The sequence below is a fragment of the Anoplopoma fimbria genome, chromosome 23 (genome assembly GCF_027596085.1).
Source record: "Anoplopoma fimbria isolate UVic2021 breed Golden Eagle Sablefish chromosome 23, Afim_UVic_2022, whole genome shotgun sequence".
Lineage (NCBI taxonomy): Eukaryota > Metazoa > Chordata > Actinopteri > Perciformes > Anoplopomatidae > Anoplopoma > Anoplopoma fimbria.
The window spans coordinates 7,677,363-7,697,152 of NC_072471.1; the positions used below are offsets into that span (position 1 = coordinate 7,677,363).

The window sequence follows — 19,790 nt, forward strand, 5'->3', positions numbered from 1 at the left end:
GTATTGCACAGTGTATTTGTATTGCACAGGTTTTTAGTGTCGTGGTCTACTGGGAGCAGAGTATATATATATAATATATTGTTCATAGTAGGACATATCATTAGTTCAATTAGAAATATGTTAAATATATCTCCAGAAGGTTACTTTTAATACATTTCAGGTGATTTATTCATTTTACCATTCAAGAAGTTTATCTTAAATTGTCCCAAGACCCCAAATCTTCACACAAAATATGCCAATATGACTAATATGCATGAATGAATATGCATTAATACGCAGGCATTTAAAGGCAATGGAGTTATCTGGTTATAGGTAGTTAATCATAATAAAAGTAGGCCTACCAATTTTACAAGGCCATTAAAAGCAATGTCTTCAATATTCACATTTTAGCTAAATACTGCTGTAATTTGAATTAAGGAGATGAACAAAAAATACACAATAGGCTGTGTTGTTAGGCCATGTGCAAAAAAATGATTTAGTTGACTGAAACTATAGCATCAAGTGCATTCTTCCAAATGTGCAGCATCAGCACTGAATTATCAGTAACCTAAAAGAGCAGCTAATGTGATGTAAAGAAGAGGAAAAAAAGCATAATTGGGTCTTCCAATCCAAAACTGCTTTATCAGCGGAATAATTTGCACAGTTGCAGAGTTTATCTTGGTTGTTTTCTCACACATCTTATCAACAAAGAGCGAGTTCCTCTGATGATATTCCTAAGCTCGGGCAGACATTGCAGAATACCATTACCAAAACACAATATCCACCCCTGGTATGTCTCCATGGAGCGTGTCTGACATGCCCTACGTGCTTGTGTGGTGAATAGCAATGGGACCACCGACCCACAGCTTGATCTGTGAGCTGACAGCACCCATCCCCCAACACGCCCATCTGTGCTGCTCTGCATAGGCAAGCAGGCCTGGTGCATGCAGAGACTCATGAGCTCTCGCTGCACAGACGACACATGTGATTCAGCCAGTTCATCTGCAGACCTGAAATGTTTTTCTTTTCTTTGGTGCATTCTCGTCATGCACCAAGATGTAAACATCTCCCCCTTTGTGCTCAGGCTGATAATACTGTAGCAGCCTGCACCAGTTGTTTGTAATAGATCATTATCACAATAGGTTTTCTCTCTTGTCAGTGCTGTGAAACGTCATGTCTGGTGTGCAGATCCACCACATGCCTGTAAACACTCCTCCTGGAAGTTTATTACCCCTTGTAAATGGAGGTCAGTGCTTCTTAAGAAGTGTTAGTGTGACTGCTGATGAATAGATGAAGACAACTTCTCCAGTTCTTACATGAATCCTGTCAACACTAACTGTTAACAAGCCAGTGATTCAAGCCAGTTTAATCCACCTAAAAAACAGTTTCAGTTTTAAACTTCATCAGTGCCTTTCTGCTACTTGTATTACATCATTTGATTGGTAAATGAATGAATGACACGAAATTAAACCACGTTGCACATGACAAAGTGTAATACATATAAAACTACAACATCTAATTAAGGAAGGAAGAAAACAGGCTGCACTTTACATCAAGATATGGAAAGTGAACATAAGCTGTAAATCATCTCAACAGACTCTTGCTATGGTTGTTTTGGGTTTCTTTGCAAACCAAGACTATGAATATACATCTTGAAAACTAAAAAAACCAACACCCTTCCTGTTGGCTGTTATTAATTGTAATCAGTCAGGTTGTTTCAAAACGGAACCCCTTACCAAATCATCTGACTGCATTACGTAAACTTTTCTAAACTTAAAATGTGTGTTGATTAGACATTGACAAGTCTGTGATGGAAGAATAATTTAGCTCTTAGCAATACCACAGTATAAAAATACTCTGCAAAACTAAAAGTCCTGCATTAAAAACAAAAAACTACAATAGTATAAGCACAAAATAAAGGCGTATATATATTATAGAATACATGCAGTGCAGTATAAACTAGCATCGATAGGAAATACTCAAGAAAAGTACAAGTATCAGAAAATTCAACAGAACTTGAATAAATGTACTTTGGTATTTCCATCATTGGCTAAACGTCAGAAATCATTGCTATAGAAGTTTATATTTTTTCAAATATTAAGTATGGATTGTAATGTGATTGTGTTGTGTATGGAATATAGTTTGAACCCAATTTTCTATTATATTATATTATATTATATTATATTATATTATATTATATTATATTATATTATATTATATTATATTATATTATATTATATTATATTATATTATATTATATTATATTATATTATATCACATTGCATTGTATTATTTTATATCACATTGCATTGTATTGTATTATTTTATTTTATTTTATTTTATTTACATCCTTCTACAAAAAGGGGCATTAGTTTCAGTATAAAGTCGCCACCTCCTGACAGAATAGCGCAATTGCTCTGTGCGCGTTCACGGCGCACGCTACGCACTCACTGACGTCGCGCTTCACCCAAACAAGGAAGACGCGTGTCCGCCCCCTGTATGGATGTGTCATGCTGCACTAACATTAAAATATCATTCAAACAGCAGCGATAACTTATTGACTATGGCGTGCAGGGATCCTGTACCGCGGTTTAACATCTAATCAGATGATAAAAGAGGTAAGATGAAAAAATAAATAAATATATATATATATAAATAAATTGTGTTGGTAAAGCTGATCTGCTTTATTGAGAGTAGATCTCTTTACTTCATAACATATCTCTACTGTTATATAATACTCTTTGGGACTTTGCAGAATATCCATCCCAGTATTGACTGTATAGAAACCTTAACATTTCTTCTTTTTATTCGTCTATCTTTAAGCTGCAGTATTGCATGTTTTTATATATATATATATGTGTGTGTGTGTGTGTGTGTGTGTGTGTGTGTGTGTGTGTGTGTGTGTGTGTGTGTGTGTGTGTGTAAAGGGTATTAGTATGTTATAGGGGCATTTGTTGTGGTGTTTTTGTGTTGATTGTATGAAATATTATTATATTATTATATAATCTAATCCAACAATATTTGCTCGGTTGTTTCTTTTTCTTTTTTTTTTAATAGTGTGTGAAAGTCATTAGTATGACATGGGTGCGATTTTAATATTACAATGTATTATTATTGACAACCTCATGTATTTGATTATCACATATTTTAATGAACATAAATATAACGTTTTTAAAAAAAATGATTTAAAGAAAACAACAGAGGAGATACAAATATACACACGTGGAAAAACCCACAATGGTCACTGAAATAACTTGAAACTGACAAAAGTAATAATTAATAAAAAAAGTACTGAAAATCAGACATTGCTTTTGAATTGTGGTTCAACAGAATCATTTAAAAAAAACAAAAACTAATGAAAATGGCCTGGACAAAAATGATGGTACCCCTAGAAAAGATTGAAAATAATTTGACCATAGGGACATGTTAAACTAAGGTGTGTCCTCTAATTAGCATCACAGGTGTCTTCAAACTTATAATCAGTCAGTCTGCCTATTTAAAGGGTGAAAAGTAGTCACTGTGCTGTTTGGTATCATGGTGTGTACCACACTGAACATGGACCACAGAAAGCTAAGGAGAGAGTTGTCTCAGGAGATTAGAAAGAAAATTATAGACAAGCATGTTAAAGGTAAAGGCTATAAGACCATCTCCAAGCAGCTTGATGTTCCTGTGACTACAGTTGCACATATTGAGAAGTTTAAGGTCCACGGGACTGTAGCCAACCTCCCTGGGCGTGGCCGCAAGAGGAAAATTGATGACAAAATGAAGAGATGGATAATACGAATGGTAACCAAAGAGCCCAGAACAACTTCCAAAGAGATTAGAGGTGAACTCCAAGGTCAAGGTCCATCAGTGTCAGATTGCACCATCCGTCGCTGTTTGAGCCAAAGTGGACTTCATGGAAGACGACCGAGGAGGACACCACTGTTGAAAGCAAATCATAAAAAAGCGATACTGGAATTTGCCAAAATGCATATTGACAAGCCACAAAGCTTCTGGGAGAATGTCCTTTGGACAGATGAGACAAAACTGGAGCTTTTTGGCAAGTCACATCAGCTCTATGTTCACAGACGCAAAAATTAAGCATACAAAGAAAAGAACACTGTACCTACTGTGAAACATGGAGGAGGCTCGGTTATGTTCTGGGGCTGCTTTGCTGCATCTGGCACAGGGTGTCTTGAATCTGTGCAGGGTACAATGAAATCTCAAGACTATCAAGGCATTCTGGAGCGAAATGTGCTGCCCAGTGTCAGAAAGCCTGGTCTCAGTTGCAGGTCATGGGTCCTCCAACAGGATAATGACCCAAAACACACAGCTAAAAACACCCAAGAATGGCTAAGAGCAAAACATTTTACTATTCTGAAGTGGCCTTCTATGAGCCCTGATCTAAATCCTATTGAACATCTGTGGAAGGAGCTGAAACATGCAGTCTGGAGAAGGCACCCTTCAAACCTCAGACAGCTGGAGCAGTTTGCTCACGAGGAGTGGGCCAAAATACCTGTTGACAGGTGCAGAAGTCTCATTGAGAGTTACAGAAATCGCTTGATTGCAGTGATTGCCTCAAAAGGTTGTGCAACAAAATATTAAGTTAAGGGTACCATCATTTTTGCCCAGGCCATTTTCATTATTTAAATGATTCTGTTGAACCACAATTCAAAAGCAATGTCTGATTTTCATTAGTTCATTTTCAGTAAATTTTTATTTATTATTACTTTTGTCAGTTTCAAGTTATTTCAGTGACCATTGTGGGTTTTTCTTTCTTTAACGGAAGGGTACCAACAATTTTGTCCACGTGTGTATATTTTCAATCAAATGTAATTGTATTAATATTTCATTTTAAGATGTTTCCACAAACAAAGTTTTTACCAAGACAACAAAGCTTAACAACAACATTTTAAATGCGATGCAAAAATAAGTACTGCATGTTTCATTAATCTGAGATGAAGTCTTAATTGTATCATTTTATTGCTGATGAAAATAAAATCAATTCTTTTATTGAAAAAGTAAATAGGATAAGACACTAAGAAACAGTGTTTGGTAAGAAATCAGGAATGTTACTAATGAAGAGTGTGTTTTAATATGATCTGCATCCACTAGTAAAATCTAATTGGCAGAACGTAGACACATGGTGATATGTGCATGATATTAATGTGTTTCTCCTTGGTAAAATGTCCCTTTGCATCCTTAATAAAGCCATTATAAAGCCAAATGTTGCAGACTGGGGTCCTGAATGTAACACTAATGGATTCTGTGGAATGGAAAACTGTTTTCTTTGTGATGGAGGAGGTGGAGAGCAGCCCTGAACCTGAAGATGAGGCGCCTTTCAAGAAGAAAAGCCCTGAGCTTGGTGAGGGAGCTGGACGCCTTCCCCAAAGTGTCGGAGAGCTACGTGGAGACCTCGGCCTCAGGAGGAACAGGTGGGTCACTTCTCTTAAAACAAAAAGACGACAATACAGTAAAGTCACAGAACGTTAACTAATCCGTTTGTCTCATCCACAGTGTCGCTGATTGCTTTCGGTGCCATGGCACTGCTGGCTATCTTAGAGTTCTTTGTTTATAGAGACACCTGGATGAAGTATGAATATGAAGTTGACAAGGATTTTTCCAGGTACTAATCACACAAAACATTCCCAGAACAAACATACTTATATACACAGTATATGGCAGGCAATTACTGTCAAACTTATATTATTCTCTGTCTTCTTTTTCATCATTTACAGTAAATTGAGGATAAACATTGACATTACAGTTGCCATGAAATGCCAGCGTGAGTATCTCACGTAGTTAATTGCTCATCGAAGTGCATTATAGATGTAAATATGTGTCAGTTGCATGCATGCATTTTATGTCTGTGATTGCAGACGTTGGAGCAGATATTCTGGACTTGGCTGAGACCATGATCACATCCAGCGGCCTCCAGTACGAACCTGTGAGTGAAGCATGTCTCCAAACATAAGTGTCATGTTTAATACTGCGTCAGAGTCCTTTTCTTTCGAGCTTTTTGAGATGTTGTTTTTCACAGCTTCATTTCTTCTCTTTGTACCTCCCTGTTTGTTCAGGTTATTTTTGAACTTACTCCACAACAGAGACTGTGGCAAAGGTGAGCTGTCATGAAATCCTGCAGGGAGATATCGAAACAACAGGATGTCTGTACGTCTTGTAGTGTCTTAAAATGATGTTATCTAAATTGAAGGCTAGCATGTAGATAAATAAAGTGTTTTATATCAGAAAAGTCTGAAATGTGGCACTTTTTTAACCCATAGGCAGGCTATCCTCCCTATTAACAGCTACTTTCATTTCCCGTTTTTGGGCACAGGTACAAAGCGATGTATTGCTGTTGACAGGGGCGACACAACATATATTCGCCACCTAAAAGATAGGCTTACCTAAAATCTGATTAGGTGTATTCTACATTTTGAATATTTTCACAGCTTTACCTTGCTGTCAAGACAGCTCTTTCCGCAGGGGAACTTGAGTTTTATCTATGCTGTCTTCAAAGCCTTCAAAGCCTTCAAAGACTCCTTTGACAAAAACACAAATTTTACCTTGCAGAACACGGGGGGGATGTGGCTTGGAATAGAGCAAACATGGATATAATGGCTTCAGTTTCCCGTCAGAAAGTTCTGTCTGAAGGCAAGGCAAAGCGATGAAAATATTCCAAACTGGGTGCATGCCCACACTGACTATGGATAAGTATGCAACCCCACTTCAAAAAATCTGAACTATCCCTTCAAAAGTGAAGCCTATTTGAGGTGATACAACTTGCAGGCACAGAAAAAGAAAAGCTGAAACTTTAAAACTATGTACAAAAGCTGTAATAGTTGCATTTCTACATTCCAGATGTAGTTTATCTACAGGTGAAGCCGTTTCTTGCATGTTGCCAACTTGTTTTTTTTGTGTCCAGGACGTTGCTGCTCATACAGAACAGGCTGAGAGAAGAACATGCTCTTCAGGAAGTCCTTTACAAAACTCTTCTCAAAGGAGGTCCGACTGCTCTGCCCCCACGGTCAGTTACATTAAATGTCTTAAATTCTTTATTCATCTTACAAAAGGCAAACTTATATTCTGCAAATTTATTATAAAGCCTGTCAAAGTATGCACTTAATGATTGTGTGTGTGTGTGTGTGTGTGTGTGTGTGTGTGTGTGTGTGTGTGTGTGTGTGTGTGTGTGTGTGTGTGTGTGTGTGTGTGTGTGGGAGGTCGCCTCTATAGAGCCGCTCAATGCTTGCAGGATACACGGACACGTCTACGTCAACAAGGTGGCAGGAAACCTACACATCACTGTGGGAAAGTAAGAAAATAGAGGAATAGTCAAAAAGGTGCCTGCATATAACTAGAGGTCATTCAGGAATCCTTTACTACGGCCCAGCTGTAGAATTTGTGTAAATATGTAATATGTATAACGATATGTAAATATGTAAAAACTGTCATAAATATATAGAGCTTTTGTTGACTCCAGTCTTCTAATACCTATTTTGTCTTCTTTCCAGACCCATTCACCATCCTCAGGGTCATGCCCACATTGCAGCTTTTGTGAGCCACGAGAGTATGTAACTGTTTTTGTAATTATACTTGCATATGCTTTATTTGGCTTTTTCCTTATTTGCTCATGCTGCAAAAAACCTATGACTGCTGAATACAAAAAAATATACATCTTCCTCAGGGCATTTACTGAATATGAAAGCCTATTATTCACATCAATGATACTGTTTAATGTAACATTTTTAGATATGTTATTAGTAATCACACTCACACTGTTAATTGTTTCTTAATGACTGATCTGTAGACAAACTTGAAACAGAAACTGTATGCAGGTTCCCTCAGAGCTTGTTCAGTGATTCTCCACAGCCTTCATTGAACCTGAGCTACCTTTTATCTTTGCATCACAGCGTACAACTTCTCCCATCGAATAGACCATTTATCTTTTGGGGAGGAGGTGCTGGGCATCATCAATCCTCTGGACGGCACAGAGAAAATCACCTTTAACAGTAAGTTACTGCTATGTTTCAAGAGACAGGAGAGGATAAAACATATGATTGCAGAATTAATGATACAGTGAGAGATTAACTGTCCTTAGCTCACCTCGGATGATCACTGCTAACTAGGTATAACTGGAAAGAGGTCCACTATGGGTTGGTTAGTTTCATTGAGTTTCTTCAGTATAATTTTTCTTCTTGAAATTGTTGTTAAATTTTTATGATTTTGCACTCATTATTCTGTTTTATTACAGATAACCAGATGTTCCAGTACTTCATCACAGTGGTTCCAACCAGACTGAACACATACAAAATATCTGCAGACACACACCAGTTTTCTGTGACTGAGCGGGTGAGTTCAAAGCAAATAGCGCCCAAAAGGGAGGGAAGGACAGAGGATGAAGCGCTTCAGAAAAACCTGAGATAACACTAACCACCATGCTGTCTTTTCCCAAGGAGCGGACGATAAACCATGCAGCCGGCAGTCACGGCGTTTCAGGCATCTTTGTCAAGTACGACACCAGCTCTCTGATGGTGACGGTCAGCGAGCAGCATATGCCGCTGTGGCAGTTCCTGGTGCGTCTGTGCGGCATTATCGGCGGTATATTCTCCACGACAGGCAAGTCTGGTCTCACCTGCAATCAGTTATATATTTCTTATTTTGACAGGGACAGTGCAGATTGACACCAAAACATAAGTAATGTATATGGGGCTAGTGGACTTTTAAATTCAACAACTAAATTTGCTGCAGAGTGTCTAATGTCAATCTAGTGTTGACTTAAAATGTGGTATTTTTTTAATTTGTGTGAATTCATCAATTTATTTTTCTGTGTGTTCCTCTCTTAAAGGCATGCTCCATGGGCTTGTTGGCTTCTGTTTTGATGTTATCTGCTGTCGCCTGAAACTTGGAGTCTACAGGCCCAGAGAAGTGAGAATTTACCACATCAAAAATACAGGTTTCCTCGTGCTCCATTTCTGTAGCATAAGAAGGAATTATTTCTCTGTCTGTATTAAAGCAGTTAACTTCCCCATTAAGCAGCTCTAATAGACTCGCTGTACTGGATCTATTCTAGGATGTGCAGCTACACAACCAGATGAACAATCTGAACAATCACCAGACTCCTTTGTTGGCTGACGACGTCCCTCAGGAGTAGCTGTTTTTCGGTGACCAGGCTTTTGGCCATCGTCAAACGTCGTCAGTGTGTCATGAAAATGTGTTTTTCTACTGAAAAAAGGTAAAGCTGCCTGTTAAACACTGTGGTGTCTACTTGAAAAATAGTAAAGTTCACATCAGTTAGATGTGCTTATACTACATTGTACTACTACAAAAGCAGCATACTTGTGTTTTTAAACATTATTTCCTTTCTGTGATGGGGTTTGTTTCTTTAGAAATGTTGTGGGCTTTATGTTACATTTGCCGTAATAGCACATTATACGGATTTGTTGTCATTTCGACTGCAATAAAATGTAAGGATCTACAAATAAAATTAAAAAAAAACATCAACCAAAAGATGAATGTATGAAAAACATTTAAACCTTCTTTGAAGTCACAAAAAGATGGGGATGGTCTTAAACAGTAAATTAAGCTAGTCACGTATAAAAGGGATGACAGCATTAATTTAGTAATGGTCACTTGCTTTGATTTATCCACATCGACTTTGGGTTCACACATTTTGTGCGTCACAGATCAAGGTTCAGTCATTTCAAAGGAAGACACTACCACAGTTGAAGAGTACCATAAAACTCCAGCACTGCATTACGTTTTAAAGGGTAATCTAATGATCTAGTATTGTACTAGCATTTGGGGACTTTCGAAAGAGAAATGTGTTTATAAGTAAAAGCAGCAGAGACAAATACATCATAACTTTTAGGCCCGGGTATAATTAAGTTCCAAAAACCCTGGATCCTACATCTCCCACAATTCAACTAGACAGCATCTTTTGTTAGAGCCTGTCTGCATGGTTAATGCCCATGCTTTACAAACTCCATGAGTTCAAGAAATATGCTCTTTCTTTTCATTTTTCTCCCCTTGGCTGCTTTATACCAGCAATTTAAAATAAAACTTGATTTGTGAAGAAACTACATGCAGAAGTATAAGTACATTTTCATAGACTGCAGCAAACTTTCGCTTTGCGCCTCTAGTTTATTTCAGTTTTGTCAAGCAGACATTGAATGAAGTGTTGTCAGAACAGGGCATAAAGTTGTTGAAACATTTTGTAAATGACACCAGAAAGATAAAGTCATTGGTTACGTGCTGCTGTTGTTTGTCAGGTACAGTAACAGTAGCTCCAGCCCGGGGTTTCCTGTTCCAACAGAGCTCTGCAGCAAAGACAGCACTTTGTTGTAAAACCCATATACGGAAGAACAAAACCGTTTAACAACACCATAACAATTACTGACAAAACAACTTCATCATACAGGCCTCGTACAACTGCACACATTTTGGTTCATTATCCCCCTCTGCAATTAGGAGGACATTTACCACGAGAACACCACAAATATGGGCTTTGCATAAACATTTATTTAGTTCTGTCCCTTTTTCTCCCATATAGGCTCATAACTGTTATGTATTTGTATTCTGTCAAGGGTCAAGCCACATACAATACTGTACACAGTTTTCTCATTTGTTTAGTAAAAATCAGACTTGCCTGTCACACTTAACACTTTTGGTAAACTCTGCGGGAAGCTCTGTGGTGGAATCCTGTGAAGAAACTCACCAAGCAAAGATCAACAGTCAAATACAATTTTTGGTAGTCTATAAGAATAATATGTAGTTCAACTATTTACAGATCTTTCAAACTGGGGTAAATTACGTCATACCAGGAGGGCTTTAAATCCCTCTTTTATAACCTAGCACTTTTGTGATTTAGGTCCAGACTAACATATAGGTCACAGTGTGTCTTGCTTAGAAATAGAAGTCCATCTCCCCATCAGGTAAGGTTTGGCGAACCTCAAGGCTCCGTACTTGGTCCACTACTTTTCATAATAGTATTCTGTTTCAGCAGAATTAGCTGCAGTATGAATTTATTCGCTCTTATGCAAATGACACTCCAATTAACATTTTAATAAATTGTAATGATTGCTCTATGCGCTGTCCTGTTTACTAGCTGTAAAAGCAGTTTTAAAAATCTTACATTTAAATGAGGCTTAAATGCTCTTTTCTCAGTTTAATAAAAAAAGAAAAAATCTTCTTACTCACACTAGGGGTGATTTTCTTTCTTTCTCAGCCATATTTAAAAAACCTAATGACCACTTCTGTTCCAGAGGCCTGCCTCAAGAACGAAGACAAATCTTAAGTCGATAGTGCCATCTTCACATTTCTTTACGAACAGACGGCTGCTATCTGCTGGGTGCCCTGATGGCTCCTTCCCTGCTGCTGCCATTTTTCAGAAGAGCTGGTTCTCCCCCTGCTCCAAGTTTGTGCCTCATGTATTAGCATTACATTTGAGTCACAGCCGTACCCATCTATTTCTTAGATAAAAATGACTAAAAGATGTTTGAAAAACCCAGACTAATGTTCAACAACATTTAATGCCCTCGGTATTTCTGCAACTCTGTTTCCTAGACCCTTTTTATGCCTTCTTATCCAGATGACAAAGGAAACAGAGTTACAACATGGGTTTAAAATGTTTTTCATACAGTGGATGCAATATTTTTTTATGGAGAAACTGTTGGTTACCACTGGGACTCAAGCTCTAATACATGAGAGGCACACACTGGGGCTGGGTCTTCTCCATCGTTCAAGTGACCCAAATCACTAATCCACTAAATTGCATGCTTCAAGCTTGGTCCCCCAACCTCATGGACCTACAATCTTGGCTATTTGACATCACTAATATAGAACAGGACTTCTTTATTTTGGATTTTACAACATTAGCATTGGACCTTTTAGATCCCATTGTTGTATTTGGCATGTCCAACTGCTACAAGTTATTTTAATTTGTAATTTTTTTGCAACCTATGGCTCCTATTTCTCCCCCAGGTGAATGCCTTTTGAGGTTCTGGGGGAGTTTGTCTTCTTAGAAAACTGGGGCTTGGTTGGGAACTTTTGCGAGACATTGTACAGTATGTGAAACTGGGGCTATACAAATAAACATAACTCTGATGTACCCTTATTTATATATAATACACAGCCAAGGTCTACCACATGTATCAGACTAGCCTTTGACGCAAGTATAAAGATGTAAAAGTAGTAAACTTAGTTCCAGTACAAACTGCTGTACAAACAGGCAAAAAGTGGATGAGCATTCAAACAAACAAGGTTTATGTTCAAAGACATACCGACATTATTGTTTGTGATATTAATTAGGTGACAACCTCTTCAGCAGGAGAGATGGCAGATCTGTATGTTTCCGTATAAGTAGTGATACTGTTGTCTTGTGTGGTCAGAATTTAGCTTTAATACTAATCTCAATCTGTGGAATGGCCTTGAGACAGATAACCAGTTATTTTTTGGGTGTAATCTTAAAAAGGCAGTAGATACACGTAATGCAAGACAAACAGACAGCCAAATCATCTGCGTATTAAAGAGAGGAGTTGGATATCCCCACAGTAGAAAACAGAGAAACAAAATAATCTTATAGAAATCGTCCTCTAGTGAAGCACTGCCGTATTTCAAGTATGAAAAAAAATAATCACAAGGCAAGGCAATGTACCGAGATTCAAAAGGATGGAAACGATGATGTGGAAAAGAAAATGGAAGTCACACAAAAGGCTTTTTGTTGCATATATAATTGGCCACGTTGAGAAGAAAAACGTAGGTAGAAAAATGAATGACGACGTGTGTTTTGGACGGGGTCTGTTGACTGAACAGTGCAGGTAATGATGAGAGATTTCAAAACTAAACAAATGATTCATGGCTAGAAGACCTCTTTTCTTTCCTCTGAGTGCTTCACACAACTGCAGCCTCCCACCTGTGGAGAGCCCCCAGCTAATCCGCACATAAAGGAGGATTTAGAGTGTCCTTTGTGGACAGTCAGAGTCTCAGATGTTTCATCCTGCTGACAGCTCACGGTGACAGCTGCTGTCTCTGGTTTGATGCCTGGAGGAAGACTCAGTTGGTTATGGTGCTGGATGCACGGAAGTAAGAGAGGAACTTGAAACAGAGGCTGACCACAAAATACCAGATGTTTCTGGCCATCTGGGAGCGAGCGATAAACACCCTCCAGATGAAGACGACCAACAGGGTGTTGAAGGTGTAGCGGATGTTCCTCAGTCTGGGAAAGTGAGAGGAGGAATGAGAGGGGATATAACATAAGGCCTTTTTTAGAAACACAGAGATGATTATAAAGCATTAAACATAGCATGAAGATGTACATGCAATCACGCAGTTTATGAATACAATGATTTTGCTCTTACTGTGAATTTGCATTTTCTCCAGACAATTTAGCCATCATATATATTTTTAAAACTTTCTGTTATTGTTTGGGAACGTTTAATAATCATTTTGAGTGACTGTTTCTTATATTCATTAACACCACCATCAGGGACTTCAGAAGTAAGTTTTTATATTGAGAAAAAAAACCTTGCCGGTGTTTTCTGGTCTTAAAATTCAATTTTTTATGTTTTAGTTGACTTCTTTTTGCAAACTAGTATCTGGCTTGCCTCTTAAAAGAGTAAACAGAAAGGAGGATTATTCAAACCCTAAAAGGACAACATTAAATGTCGCGTGAAAATGAAAAGAAAGCAAATGTTATTCATTCCAAGACGGATTTATGGGTAATTTAGAGATATTGCTGATGGTTAAAGGGAATCTCTGCTGAAGTCAACATTTTATTAACAAAACACTTGTCACGGAGCTAAAATTCCTGTTATTAACTAAGCAAACAGAGATGTCGTATTGAACACCTTCTAGTCCTGTTGTATTTATAGCTGCATTCTCTTGTTGACTTACTTCCTCAGATGCTGCCTGGCAGCAGGAATGTCAGACATGTCTTCATTCAGGACGTACTTCTTGGTGCCGATGCAGTAATTCTCGATGTACTCGGGCCAGTTCAGCTGGCGCACATCAAAGTTAAATGTCTGCGAGATGGAAAAGATGGTTGGGAGGGCGTTGAGACAAAGACAAAATCAAAGCAACTGTTTTATATGTAATTGAAAAGAAATGTGAAACTCCACTCTCCCTCACTAGGTGGAGCAATAGACTCCCTAATAATATTAAAATGTAGATAGCGTGTATGAGAGTATAAATACCTTCCTGTCTTCCGGGGTAAGCTGGCTCATCAGCATGCTCATGTTCTCAGAGTTCCACTCCCAGTCCTGACTGCTGAAATACTCCAGCAGGCCGATGGCCTTGTGCAGACGATTGAAGATGCGCATCATCCTAGAACGAGAGTGGGGTCAAAGGTTACAACACACACTTGAACTTATCTGTAGACTTCAAGTACGACAGATAGCTCTGAGTCTTACTGCGGCTTTTGTCCGGAGAGACGCAGGACGAGGTCGTAGATGAGGGCAGGGAACTTGTGGCTGACCAGGATCCAGTACTGGTTGATCAGGTAGTTGGATGTGATGTTGGCGTTGGGCCTGCGGAAGGCTTGATCCAGCGGGTTCCTCTTGAAGGATGACATGACATGGTGCTCTGCAAAATGGGCATGGTTTAAGGGATTAATTAGACCAGAAATGACATGCCTTCAACGAGCTTGTACGAATATATATATATTTTTAAATAATAATAACCAATGATTAAATTATGATTTTAAAATGTTGGTCCAAGTAATAGAAATTGTACGAGGACATATGTTTTTCCTGTCTACCATCTTTGTTTCTTTTTTTCAGATAAGAATTTTTTTTTTTTAATTTGTTAAAACGAGTTTAAAATATATGTTTTCATCCAGATTGTTACAAAAACATTTAAGAACGTTGTCAGAACAGCGGTAAGAGTTCAAGATCACCAGGGATTTTTTTGGGGGGGAAAAATCAAAAGCTGAGCTCTGAGCTCAAACTAGGGCAAGACTTTCTTTAAAAGTAATTGGGATGTGGGGAACCCATGATGTAATGAAGAATAAAAAACATCCTCTTAACTACTAGTCTGAATTATCAACATCCACTGACCAGGAACAGTGAAATGGGTCAACACGAAAATTGCAATTTCTATACAAGGATCTTGACTTCCAGGAACCATGGCTGGCCTTAATCATAACATGATTTACGGCTCTGGTTCTCGAGGGGAATACGAGGCAGAAAGCAGCCACACAACGACTTCTCCCCACCAGGCAGCTCAGCCGGTTCCTCCTCCTCCTCCTCCTCCTCCTCCCAGAATCCCACCGCAGCCATCCACAGACACAGAGAGCAGCCATGTGACTTCAAACATTACATCACACACGGCACACGAAACTAGGCCTGGCACCGCTTGTTTCCATGGAAACAGATATGCAAGGGGTTGCAGGGGCCGAAAAGATGACCAGATCGGAGCTGACAGCCAGCTGTGTCCCGGCACCGTGCAGCCCGGAGTATCGCGCTAACCTTGAGATGACCTCCGAGGGCTGGGAGAGTAACCACGACAACAACAAAAAAGTACCCACAATTCTTTGCTAGCAACAAGGATCTCAATTCTCCTCCTTTACTTGTTTTTTTAAATTTCATGAATAGAAAAAACTTCTGTCCAGAGGGCATTTATATTTTTTAGGTTTCTTCTGATCATTGTGTATTATATTGGCTTCATTGCTACTTTTAATTTGGGCCAGTGAGATAAGAGTACAGGGTTCCCTTTTCATAACTGAGTCGCAGTGATGAGACCTAATCCTGCTTCGAGCCATCTGGTAGCAATTTTCCTCGGTGAAGGGAGCATGTTTGCTAATCTGAGAGGAAATGGGAAAGAGAGAGGCCCTTGTCATCCTGCCAGCCGGACATCCACAGCTCTCTAATCCCGCTGTATCTGATGACCGCTGGGATGGAAACGACTTTTCACTCTTCATGTGGAATTTCCACGCTGCTATTGTGACCTCGGTTATCACAAACCATAAAAGCTCTGAGCACTAGATACAACCAATATCAACTGATAATACAGTTGAATGCTAGACTTTGAAAACATGTTCGCCTTTGTATTTTCTATGAATCTGGGAGTATTTTTATATTAATTTTGAGTGATTACAATTGCTATTGTTCTTGTTTCTTTTATGCACTGTGGTGCTTTGAGCTAAGGGCTAACGTCAGCACCCTAACATGCTGATGTTTAGCAAGCAGAACGTTTATTAAGAGTATAGAATTGGCTAAGTAGCACAAAACACAAAATACAGCTGATGGGATCATTAGTTTTCCAGGTATTTAGTCATAAAGCAACCCTTTAATTTTGACCTAATGATGGTGCAAGAAGAAAGTCAGAGGATCACTATAATCGTTTAGAATAATCCTGACACGGACATGGAAATCTACACTGGATGGAAATCCATCAGAGTTTGAAATGTTTCATTTATGAAACCACAGACGTATGAAAGTAAAACATGTCTTGAGTACAACACTAACACCCTCCACATGATAAACCCATCTTCAGTCTTTTTCCAGCAGGTGGCAGACGCTCTCCACAAGAGCCCCGACCACAAACAGCACAACTTAACACATGACAGGCGACATTAGGTCACAACACTGGAGTATTGATTTGTGATGACGAACAGGACAACAATATTGCGGGATGCCGGCAGGCGCAGACAAAACAGCTCCACAAATATCTGACCTGCAGTGACAGGTTTCTATTGCCTCTAAACAAGACAACAAACAATGAACCTACCGATCTCTCCCCAGTGGAACGGGTTGATGCCGCCGGTCGTGCAGTTGTACACCAGAGCTGTTTTAGGTCTGCAAGGTGTGGGAGAAGAAGGTCATAATATAGCCAATAAAAACACATATTGGTCTGTATTTTCTGGAGCTATGAAACTATAGAGCTGTAAAAGTGCAAAGGTAATATCTTGAGTGAATATTAATCTGAGAAAACACATGCAGACCTTTTAAAAGAGTGCTGACAAGATACTGAATATACATTTAAGCTAAAAAACTAAAGGTATAACTAAATCTTTTAACGTATTTTCCAATGTGGAGTCAATACTTAACTTTCATTTTTCTGTTGTTCTGTTTTCCTTCTGAAAATAAGTACAGGTAGTCAGGTACATAGACACTGGTATAATCACATAACAGTCGGTGATATAGATGCATTATTACATTTGTGAGATATTGTTTTCCTTTAAAAAATACATTTGTTTGGATATAAGTTAGGTCTCAAAACCCAATGTATTTAGTTGTATTGCATCTATTATATTAAACCATTTAGGTGTGGTCAGTTCAATTATCCTCAATAGCATGAAAACTGACCCCAGTCGAGGGAAACTTTTGTCGTGACCTTCTAAAAGTCCATTCCTTTGTTTGCTATTTCTATTATTATTACATTTTTCACATTTCTGTCTGGCTGTATAATCTTTAGCATCTTTACTCAAATTTCCCTTTATCTGGAAACAGAATAGAACTTCTTCGTCTGAAAAGTGAAGCCAATGCAAAGTGCCTAAAAGTCCGTCAGATGCCCATGTCAACATTGAAATTGGTTTTGCTTGCTGTAACCAGCAGCCTCCTGTTCATAATGACCATTAAAAGATGTATTACGAATGTGTTTCAAGTGCAAATGACAAAATCAACAGTCCTTGTTTTGTGCAAAAATATATCCCAGTTTATCTGAAGTTAAAACAAGAGGTCTGAGGTAGACAAATAAAGTTGCTAATCTCCACATTTACAAATATTTTTGTCGTTTTATTTTTTAACTTTCCTTTTTTCTAACTGTCTCTTAACTGCAGCTCAACAATGAGGGGAAAAACAATGAAGGGAATTCAAGACTTCACACAAAAGTGTGAACCTGTCCTTTAAGTTTAAGGACCCAGGTTAACAAATGTCAGACAGACCCCACGGTGCAGCACTAACCTGCGTACAGCGGTGTACCAGCCAGCAGCCAGCGTGAGGTTGATGACCACGTCCACGGGGATCAGGTCGGCCACCGCGTCGTTGTTGGCTCTCATGGTGCGCAGGATCCCCTTTCCGGCCTGATCACAGAAGCACAGTTAGGACTCCAAAAACATGTGTCTGCGTGTTTAAAAGCTTTGAGGTTTGAGAGTGACATCATCACTTACAGCTATAAAGACTCCACTCGGCCCGTTGAAGTTGTCGATCCAACCCTGAGGTGTAAGAGCAGAGAAAACATGTAAATCCAAATCAGATACGACAGGGCAACACCTATGTGGTTATTAAGTATGCATTTATGGGCATTGAATCCGCTGTTCAGGGTTTTGTTACTTCCTGCGATGGGAGAACAAGGGACACTGGGAGGCACTAATTGTCGACTTCAATTAGAGTGCATTAAAAATGGATGAAACCACTGGTTATAGACCGCTGCAGTTTCCAATATGCAAGTCTGGAGAGCTATCATGCGGTGGAGGGCCGAGGCTTGTCCTGAGTCTAATAATACGCTCTGGTGCAGATAAAGTGCACAGATGAACAGGCCAGAGGTGTTTTTAGCAGCCCGACAATGTGAGGATGACTTCATGCCCGGCTTAAAATGGCAGTTATATCTTTGAATTGATATTTAGCATTATATTTGTTAGTTAAATGGTCGACTTCTGCAGAAAAAAGAGTTAAAAACTGACAGAACTAGATGCATATTGTGGCTGTAAACACACCACAACACAAACATATAAATAGGCAGTCCCATCCCCCCTCTCCCCTCCCGCTTTTGCCTCACAGCGCCTACTGGCACGAGCTGCCAAGGCGATTGCATGGCCAAGCGTGAGCAAGGCCTTTTTGAAGAGCCGCTGCCAGGCCGAGCTTACAACGGAAGGCTGAACACGGAGCCAGGATCCGCCGTGAAGAGTCCCAGAACACACACACACACACACACACACACACACACACACACACACACACACACACACACACACACACACACACACACACACACACACACACACACACACACACACACACACAAGGCCTACATTTCCCTGACGCCAGACAAAAACAAGGACTTCCCTGTGTTCTACTGCGATTTCATTTATGCAGCATCATCTCTCAGAGCACCTTTTAGTATTTCCACGGGAACGTTGAGAGCGACCTTGAGCATCGAGACAGTAGCTCTCATCTTACTGCATACAACAGTAAACAAGCTCAAAATAATGACTTTAAAAGTAAAATTCAATAGACTTATAAAACAGATACATTGCCATTGATTCACGATGGACGAAGGGTAAGTCACACTAATTCTAAAAGAGAGGAGGAGGATTTTACTCTGAGAAGGATGAAGACTTTCTTTCTTTGCCTATATTTTCCCCCTCCTCACGATTTAAATACCTTTGCATAAGAGTACTAGCAAACAAATCAAATTTGTTCATGTTTTGTCATGTTTCAAAAAGTTTAATATACATAAGTAATTTTGTAAAATCAGTAGTGAAAAAAGGCCTTTGTTTTGATTCATGCCTGGTTGAAACACACTGGATGCTTGTTTTTTCCTTCTCCAAGTTAAGTCACAAAAATGTAAAGACTACAGGTCATATAATGATTGATTTCTTTTTATTTACTTCTTGCAGTGAATGCAAAGTGATTCAAATCCTGTGAAATAACAAATGTTGAAGGTGTCAGGCCGCCTGCAGCACCAGCACTGTGACTTAAAGCAGCTTAAATCGTGGAAGAAGTGCAACTCTCAGAGTCTTAAGTCCTCTGGCCTTTACATGAACTTCTCTGCACCCTTCAACCTCGCCATCCTTAACGGGAAATTTGGTTTGTCAGCGTATCTCCACCCTCGGTGTCCCGTTACAGCCTCCCTCACCACCCTAAGCTCTCCCTCCCCAACAGCTGTTTGTAAGCTCT

At 39.2% G+C, this 19,790-nt stretch overlaps 2 protein-coding genes across 5 annotated transcripts in view; one reads left to right on the plus strand and one right to left on the minus strand.

The window, feature by feature from the left end:
- Positions 1-2,514: 2,514 nt before the first annotated feature.
- On the plus strand, positions 2,515-9,423 carry LOC129112736 (endoplasmic reticulum-Golgi intermediate compartment protein 2-like). Its single transcript, XM_054624957.1, has 14 exons — positions 2,515-2,597; positions 5,263-5,396; positions 5,479-5,587; positions 5,700-5,746; positions 5,841-5,908; positions 6,039-6,079; positions 6,884-6,989; positions 7,179-7,270; positions 7,470-7,525; positions 7,869-7,967; positions 8,210-8,307; positions 8,412-8,574; positions 8,804-8,883; positions 9,029-9,423. The coding sequence occupies exons 2-14, from the start codon at positions 5,291-5,293 to the stop codon at positions 9,107-9,109; spliced, it is 1,146 nt and encodes a 381-aa protein (XP_054480932.1). The 5' UTR covers positions 2,515-2,597; positions 5,263-5,290; the 3' UTR covers positions 9,110-9,423.
- Positions 9,424-10,053: 630 nt separating this feature from the next.
- The window catches only part of si:dkey-97m3.1 (fatty acyl-CoA reductase 1), a 48,887-nt gene continuing 39,150 nt past the window's right edge, over positions 10,054-19,790 (minus strand). For 3 of the 4 annotated variants that reach the window (XM_054624953.1, XM_054624952.1, XM_054624955.1), the window contains exons 6-13: positions 18,062-18,106; positions 17,856-17,974; positions 17,000-17,029; positions 16,681-16,748; positions 14,364-14,535; positions 14,148-14,277; positions 13,849-13,976; positions 10,054-13,171 (exon numbers count right to left, since the gene is read on the minus strand). In XM_054624953.1, the coding sequence (XP_054480928.1) occupies positions 13,009-13,171; positions 13,849-13,976; positions 14,148-14,277; positions 14,364-14,535; positions 16,681-16,748; positions 17,000-17,029; positions 17,856-17,974; positions 18,062-18,106 (855 nt within the window). In that variant the 3' untranslated portion in view covers positions 10,054-13,008. The remainder of the gene's footprint in view (positions 13,172-13,848; positions 13,977-14,147; positions 14,278-14,363; positions 14,536-16,680; positions 16,749-16,999; positions 17,030-17,855; positions 17,975-18,061; positions 18,107-19,790) is intronic. The other variant, XM_054624954.1, reaches the window with a different exon arrangement.